Source organism: Canis lupus, unplaced genomic scaffold (genome assembly GCF_011100685.1).
Source record: "Canis lupus familiaris isolate Mischka breed German Shepherd unplaced genomic scaffold, alternate assembly UU_Cfam_GSD_1.0 chrUn_S103H263, whole genome shotgun sequence".
Taxonomy (NCBI): domain Eukaryota; kingdom Metazoa; phylum Chordata; class Mammalia; order Carnivora; family Canidae; genus Canis; species Canis lupus.
In genome coordinates, this window is record NW_023329853.1 from 22032 (window position 1) to 30339 (window position 8308).

An 8308-nucleotide genomic window follows, 5' to 3' on the forward strand; every position below is an offset into this window, starting at 1 on the left:
AGAGGCTGGGCCCCAAGGCAGGGAAGGGGCAGGGGTGTGAGGCTGCTGGCAGGTGCTGTGGGCCAGGCATAGAAAAGGCTCAGGGAAGCACTGGGCCTAGCGAGCACCGAGTCCCTGCTGCTCAGACAAGTGCATGAGGGAGTGGACAGGCCTGGGGGCAGAGAGGAGGCTTCCCGAATGCCTGCTGCATCCATCCCTGTCACCACTGCAACCCTTCAGCCATCCCGGCTCTGCTGTAGGAGCTCAGCCCTAGCACATGGCCAGCCAGGGCAGGGTGGGGGACACGATGCTCTGTCCACTGAACACCTTGCTCCACCCGAGCACCTCGGCTTCCAGGGCCACCCCAGAGCCCTGTGCTCCTAGGACAAGAACGCAGGTCCCCCAGCAGCTGGCCTGTGCTTCCCCAACCTGCCATGTTAGGGTCTCAGGCTTCTGCATCATGGGAAACAGTTCTGGGCTCACGCAGGGCTGTCTGTAAGCAGCTGAACAAAACCCGCAGGATAGAAAACAAGTTTACTAGGTCAGCGAACGCGTGCCAAGTGCCTATCACCAGCCAAGGCCGGCACTGCTCCAGATGTGGGGACAGGACACCATGGACCCATGGGGACCTGCAGCCCTGTCTGGCTCAGGGCCCCGGAGGGCAGGGCTGTGGGATAGGAGGCGGCCTGTCTGAGGCCGGGGTGGGGGTGGGGGGGCATCCTTCCTCCAGGGAGCTGAGAAAGATCCCTGCTACCTGCTGGGATTTTAGCAAAGATAAGGACATGCCCATGGGGTGCTGTAGGAGGCGTTGAGGGCGCCCACAGCTGATGCCCTTCTCAGCTAGCGGCCAGCACACACCAGCCCACCCAGGGTCTCTCCTCACCCCTCCTGCCCACTCAGTTTCACACAAAATCGCATTTCCTCAGGGTTTTCAGGACCCTCTGGCGGGAGACTAGAGCTCTGTCCCGTGGTCTCTGTGATTCCAGGCGGCCACTCCTGCAGCCTCCAGAAGTGGAATCCACAGTAAAGCAAACCGCAGGCCAGAGGCCCTTCCGTGGCTGCCCACTCACCCCTGAGAGCTTAGAGCCCAGCAGGGCAGGTGCTGAGAACGGGCGGATAGGCAGAAACACTGCAGAGTGAGTTCTGGCCTGGATGTTCCACTCCAGGGACGAGGCTTAGATCCAAAGCAGGAGCTGCCTCCAAACCCTCATTCACAGGCTGCAGAAACTCAGCAACCCCAGACCCGTTCCTCCAGGCATCTCACCTGTGAGCCAGGAGATCCAGGAATTACAGCTGCCCAGAAAGGGAGCTTTCCAGGCACAGACCTCCCACATGCAGAGACCCAGGAGCCGGAGGGCCCCACAGACAGGAAGAGAAGCTTGGGTGCTGAGCAAGGCCAGAGGGCAGCTCTGGGGCGGGGTGGGGGGGCAGGTACAGGGCTCACAGCATAAGCACCCAGCTGAGGGGCTGGGACAGGAGGCACTGACTTTTTCTTGAGAACATCCCCACCCCAGGGGGTAAGAAATGGAAGAAATGAGAGCAGGGAAAGGTCACAGACCATGCAGACGCCGCACCATCCTGGTCCACTGAGCAAATCATGCCCAGTCGCAGCACCAGGCTCAGAAGGCCAGGGGTGCCAGCTCTGCACGTGGAGGGACCCACACCTGGACGTGGAGGGACCTGGACCTGGAGGGACCCACACCTGGAGGGATGCCTGGAGTCGCTGTGCTCAGAGGAGCACCAGAGGGCTGTGAGCTCCTCTGTTTGCTCCTGGGCTGCTAGGAGTCCCTGGCCACGGCCCAGGACAGAGCAGGTCCCTGCCCCTGGGGCTCAGGGCTTGCTCCCTCCTCCAAATGGCATATTGCTTCACATTTTAATCGTCTCAGGTTGGGCTGCGTTCTAGCACAGAAAGTGGGCACAGGGTAGCGGGCAGCAGTTTACTTTCATTGGCCTCTTCGGCAGGGGATTAGGAGAACCCCAACAAGAACTTCCTCCCCTCCTCAGACAGACCTGAGAAGCATGGGCCCTCCCCCACCCCCCTGCTTTGTGGCCCTAGGAAATCCCTTAACTCCAGGGCCTTTGGCTGCAGAGTAGAAGAATCTTGAAATTCAAGTGCTTTAGCATTTCCAGCTGTGTCCATTTGTTGAGCAAATACAGCAAAGCGCCTGTGGGGTCCAGCGGGGTGGGGGAGGGGGGCTCTCCAGCTGCAGACACTCCCACCTGCACACCTCCTACTCCACTCTGCTCTCAGATGGAGCACCTCTGGAGCATCCTGGCCCAACCCCACCAACTGCTGGCTTCACTAAAACTCTGGCTCCAGACCCCCACCTGTGGGAAGCTCCAGGGAACATCCAGGTCCTGCCCCCCAACTATAGGGAGCCCCCTAACCATTTCCTGTCTCTAGCACCCATCTGAGAGTCCCCTCCAGCTGCAGGAGGATCCAAAAGTATATTCTGTACTTCCCCAGGTGCAGGGGGCTCCCCGGAGCATCCTGGCTCCATCCCCCCAGGTGCAGGGGGCTCCCTGGAGCATCCTTCCTACTGGTAGAAAAGACCTACCACTCCAGGGAGGCGTTCTGCTCAGCTGTTGGCCCTGTATGCAGCACCATTCAGGGCCTGACCCAAACCAGACCCTCAGCCATGGCCTCCTGGCTGTCGTCAGCACCAAGGTCGCTCCTGGATGTGCTCTGCATGAAGCAGCAGGGCCCCACCTCCAGACCTCAGGAACCCCGTGTGAGCCACCTCTGCGTCCCCTTCCTCAGGGTTTACAATAGTGAAAGATGTTTTTAAAAAAGATTTCACATCACAAGTAGTTTTTTTTAGAGAAAAATCAATCAAAATATGACTGAGAGTAAAGTACAGGCATCTGCAGCACATCCCTGACATAAGCATGAAGGATGCCAGGGGTTCCACCCAGGACCCTCTGTGGCAGCTTTGGGGAGCGTCAGCAAATCCAAGAGGCTGGCGGTGTAGCGCCTGGCCTGAGAGCCGCTGGGAGCGTTGCCGTGTGCATATTTAGGGACAGCATTTAACAAGCTTGAAAACGCCTAAGCTTGTGAGGCTGGAGCGTGGGGCAAACACCAGGAACAAGCCAATTAGTTATAATACTGCAAAACGTGGCACACAGGGATGCAGCATGGAGACCGGGCTTGAGAAGGACAACACTGCAATCACACGTAGACACACGCTCTACTCTGGGCTCATCTTCAAAATATTCACAACCTTCCTCCAGGTTTATCAAACACTAGAAATGTGAGAAACAAGAACCCAAGAAGGGTCAGGGTCACCCTGACACATCATGGTAAACCCATGAGACCTGGCATTTTGTCCTCCTGGGCTGGGTGAAGGCCCCAGGGCAGGAAGGTGACAGCAAAGTGGTCAGTAAGGCACGGGTCTCTGGTCGGGCGGGCGTGAGGCTCTGTGAATCATGATGTGTGGGAGCCTTGATCAGATCCATAGGAGCAGAAAGAGCGCAGGGTGCCTCCGTGGACTTTCTCCAACATGTGTGCCGTGCCCGCAGTGCATGGATGCCTGTGGGGACAAGAGCAGGGCAAATGCCCAGCTCCTGCAACAGGGCTCCTGAGTGGCCACTTCCAGGGACAAAATCCTGATTTTGTAAAATAAGACTGGCAGTGCTTTGCTCCATACCAAGAGAAATCAAAAGAAATAAAACACAAGAATGTGTGTATAGACACACGTACACCAGACCTGTGTAGAGACGTACCCATTAAAAATCCATATTCCAGGACGTAAGAGCACAGAGTATGTAAAGTCAAGTCTTTCCAACCCTGACCCCCCTTCCCTACTCCTTGACATCAGCCACATGTAAGTTTTATGTGTGTACCTGAACACAGGATGTTCTTGGTGTGTTAGAGGAAAAAGCTAGTCCCCTGAAGTCTCACCTGCCCTGAGCCTGCCTGGGCGCCTGGGCTCACCTGCCCCGAGCCCACCCAGGGACCTGAGCTCACCTGCCTTGAGCCTGCCCAGGGACCTGGGGGCTGCAGAGTCCCTGGACCTAAGTCTCCTCACCTCATGACACATGACCTTGAACCCACTGGGCTACAGGCGCACCAACAGAAGTGGTACCAGCAGGCTCCCAGGTTGCCTTGTTGAAAGGTGGCCCTGCTGCAGCCAGCCCTGTCTTTCCGTGGGACACATGATCTCCTGGAAATCCTCCCCACATCCCCCACCCCCGGTTTCTACTGCCACCAGACCCTTCCAGTCATCTCCCCATGTACCCCTCCCTCCCACCCCTTGGCAGCGTGCCGGGCTTGATCATCATGCATGAAGTACCTGATCCAAGGAGCAGTAGGAGGGTCGGAGTGGGAGCCCAGGAGCTGGCAGGTCAGAGGAGTGGGGGCGGCGGGGAGGGGTGGGTGGGTGGAAGTATGTAGGTGTGGGAGTCCCAGTTCTAGAAGGGCCACACCTGACTCAGCATCCAGGCTGAAACTGGGGGCGCCCTCACTTTTTTTTTTTTTTTTTTCCAATCAAAACTCACACATTTGGACAGGAACTCAGAGAAAAAGATCATTCATTTCTGGGTGATTACACCGCACAGAGGCCACTTTGCAGGTCTGCTGGGCTGGAGCCTGTCCCTGCATTCAACCTTCACAGTAATCCTCTCTGTGGGCTTAACCAGGAAAGGGGAGCACTTAGCAGTGTCTCCCACAGAGGACTCACTTCCAACGTGTGCAGGAAGCTAGACTACTTTCCAGGAAGGAAATTCTCTCTGGCACTAGTCACTGGGAGTTCAGGAATGGGGAACTATCTGAGCTGCAAGTGGGATGTATTCATACCCGGGGTTCCAACCGAAGTACCCAAAAAGCCCCGGTGACAGGAACCACTTTATGACTCCAAGAACAGCAAACTACCACATGACTACCCAATGTTATATTCTTCCGTTTTTCAGATCTTCACAAGTTATCTTCTGGCCAAAGAGATGCTTAAGCTCCTTGCTAAATCTGCAGTTAAAAGACAGATGGACTGGTCATTAATCTGTGGACACAAGGCAGCTCCTCCCCAGCAGCAGAAGCTAACAGGTGAACGTAGGCACCCTCACTGGTGTATCCCAACTCGGAATTCAGGTGAGCTTCTGCACAGCCCTTGGGAGTCTCAGTCATCGCTGGACCCGTTTGTAGATCTGGGGAAGAAGGCGAGCTCCCTCAGTGGAAACCTTAACGGAGTGTAGTAAAGAGCTTCACAGAGGACTGCTTGTGAAAAGCCAAACTTTCCTGCAGAGCGGAACTTGGAACTTGGAACTTAGCGTTTACAAGCTACATATCCCGGACCACACACTGCAGGTTTCTGAGCAGAAACCACAGGTCCGTTAGGAGCATATAAATACATCACAATTAGTCTGATGAGTATCTGACAGGCCTCTGAAAGAGGCAACAACGTGTACACAAAGTATCCTTCCCCTTCTGAGAGGCTAAAACATTCCACCCACCTGTCCTTTTCCTGAATGTCTTCCAGAAGCTGCCCTCAAACATCTAAAACCAGAATCTCCGCCTCCCGCTGAAGAACAGTCCACAGGAGCTGCTCCCTAATCTATAACCCTGTGTCCCCTGCCCGAGGAGGTGCTGGGGATTTCTGGCTCTGCTCGGACATCTGTCCCTTTTGCATGTTTATTCACTCAACAACTAGCTAAGTCTCTACAGTGGACCCCACTCGGACAATGAGCACACAGTTTGGGGCAGGACAGATCTGGCCTCCATCCATCCACAGTAATGCGGCAGGGGAGCTGCAAATGTGACAGGGATGCAGAGGTGGCCCTCCAGGGAGGAGGAGGCTTCCTCCTGGAGGCGATAATTCACCCAAGACCTGAATGAGGGGTAGAGAGGCCAAGAGCAAGAAGGCAGAGGCAGGAAGACAGCACTGCAGCAGCCAGTGCCAAGGGTGACAAGCCTGGAGGTGGGGTGGGGCCTTGGAAGCCGCCTGGAAGAGTCGGGGCTCGGCCACAGGATCAGCCTCAGAGGGTTCAGAGCAGTGAGTAGACCACAGGAGTGACGGGGTGGGGGCTGGTGGGGGCCCATTCAGGAGCCCAGAGGCAGTGCTCTTAGCCCCTCACAAGCTGGATACAGCACCTGGCAGGAACACAGCAGGGGGAGGTGCCGGCCAACCACACAGGTGGGCACATGGTGTCTGTCTCCAGACAGGGATGGGGACAACACTCTTCCCCTCTCTCCCTCCATCCTCAGTCTGGTGCCCGCCCTTTCCCACAGTGACAACCAAGCCAACCTACAAGATGCTTCAAGAAAAAGCACAAAACCCAGGACAACAACATCAGATTTCAAGAACTTTTCACTGTAATATTATTTCAGAAAGATAACTTTATGCATTAAAGAAAAATCTCAGTGTCACCCCAAAATGTTTTGTCACACTTGGAAATATGTTCTCCACCAACTGGACAACTGTTAAAGTCCTAAAATTGTACCTGCTTTTATTACAGTTCTGGAGTTAAAAGAAAGGCTGTGTTGTGAGCAATCATACAGAAATGCAAACACAATGTACAACCAGAGAGCAGGAATATCCCCAGCACTGCTGGGGATTTACTCGAACGCCAGGGAATGGATCCCACCAGGCCAGGGAATGGGTCCCACCGGCTCAGGGAATGGGTCCCATCAGCTCAGGGAACAGGTCCCACCAGCTCAGGGAATGGATCCCACCAGGCCAGGGAATGGCTCCCACCAGCTCAGGGAATGGATCCTACTAGGCCAGGGAGTGGGTCCCACCAGCTCAGGGAATGGATCCCACCAGGCCAGGGAATGGGTCCCACCAGCTCAGGGAATGGATCCCACCAGGCCAGGGAATGGATCAAACCAGCTCAGGGAATGGATCCCACCAGGCCAGGGAATGGATCCCACCAGGCCAGGGAATGGGTCCCACCAGCTCAGGGAATGGATCCCACCAGGCCAGGGGACGGATCCCACCAGCTCAGGGAATGGATCCCACCAGGCCAGGGAATGGCTCCCACCAGGCCAGGGAATGGCTCCCACCAGCTCAGGGAATGGATCCTACTAGGCCAGGGAATGGGTCCCACCAGCTCAGGGAATGGATCCCACCAGGCCAGGGAATGGATCCCACCAGCTCAGAGAATGGATCCTACTAGGCCAGGGAATGTATCCCACCAGCTCAGGGATTGGGTCCCACCAGCTCAGGGAATGGATCCCACCAGGCCAGGGAACGGATCCCACCAGCTCAGGGAATAGATCCCTTCAGCTCAGGGAATGGATCCCACCAGGCCAGGGAATGGCTCCCACCAGCTCAGAGAATGGATCCTACTAGGCCAGGGAATGTATCCCACCAGCTCAGGGATTGGGTCCCACCAGCTCAGGGAATGGATCCTACTAAGCCAGGAAATGGATCCCCCCTGGAAGCACTAGAAGCTGTGTAAAGAGAAAGGACGAGCGTGGGGCCCCGCTGCTTCCCGCAGGCGTCCATCCCTCAGCCAGGACCAGGGGACTCCACAGATAAAACGTGATGGAAACCAACTGCACACCGTCGCCTCTCTCGCTGGAACCAGGGATGCGTAAAATCGATTCCGTTACAGACTGACCCCGAGGGAGCTTCCCCTGCTCGCTCCCCAGAACACAACTTGCAAACAGAGGCGGAAATCCTGCCGCCACCTTCAGAGGACCTCGCAGGGCTCGCCCCGCCGCCGCCGGCCCTGCCTCAAGTGCCCAACGAGGTCCCCACGCAGGAAGCTCCAGGGTCCCGGTCACATCCAGGGCGGCCGCGCCGGCACCTCGCGGCGGGAACGGGGAAGCGGGCGCGGAGATCCGGGGATCGGGGCGGGAACCAGGGGGCGGGGCGGGGCGGGACGGGGCGGCGGGGGTCGCAGGGCGCGGGGGGCAGCCGGGCGGCCGCGGGGCCGGGCCCGCGAGGTCCCTCCCCGGACGCGCATCCCCCCCGCCCCCCGGCGGCCCGGGCTCGGGCGGGCACCCACCTGGGCCTTCCGCAGGGCGCTGAGGCGCAGCTCGTGCACGAAGGGGTTCCGCCCCGGGGGCGCCCGTCGCCGCGCGTCGCCGGCCCCCACGCTGGCCGCGGCGCTGGAGGCGGGGAAGGCCCGGGGACCGCGCGCCCGCAGCCTCATGGCCGCCGCCCGCCGCAGGAAGCGCGGCGCGGGGCGCAGAGCGGGTGCGGAGCGGGGCGCGGAGCCGGCGCGGGGCGCGGGGCGCGGGCCGAGGATGCGCGGCGGCCGGGCGGGGGGCGGGCGGGGGGGGGCCGGGCGGGCGGGCGGGCGCGCAGGCGCGGGAGGCCGGCGGCGTGACGCGAGGGGCGGGGCGGGGCGGCCGGGCGGGGGGCGCCGCGGGGCGAGGCCGGGGCGGCCG

The 8308-nt window shown here is 58.7% G+C and overlaps 1 protein-coding gene across 1 annotated transcript in view; it reads right to left on the reverse strand.

Annotated features, from left to right (window-relative positions):
* LOC119878161 (lysophosphatidylcholine acyltransferase 1-like) overlaps positions 1-8070 on the reverse strand; it is a 30067-nt gene extending 21997 nt beyond the window's left edge. The window contains exon 1 of the mRNA XM_038588881.1: positions 7924-8070. Coding sequence (XP_038444809.1) covers positions 7924-8070 — 147 coding nt within the window. The remainder of the gene's footprint in view (positions 1-7923) is intronic.
* Positions 8071-8308: the final 238 nt, after the last annotated feature.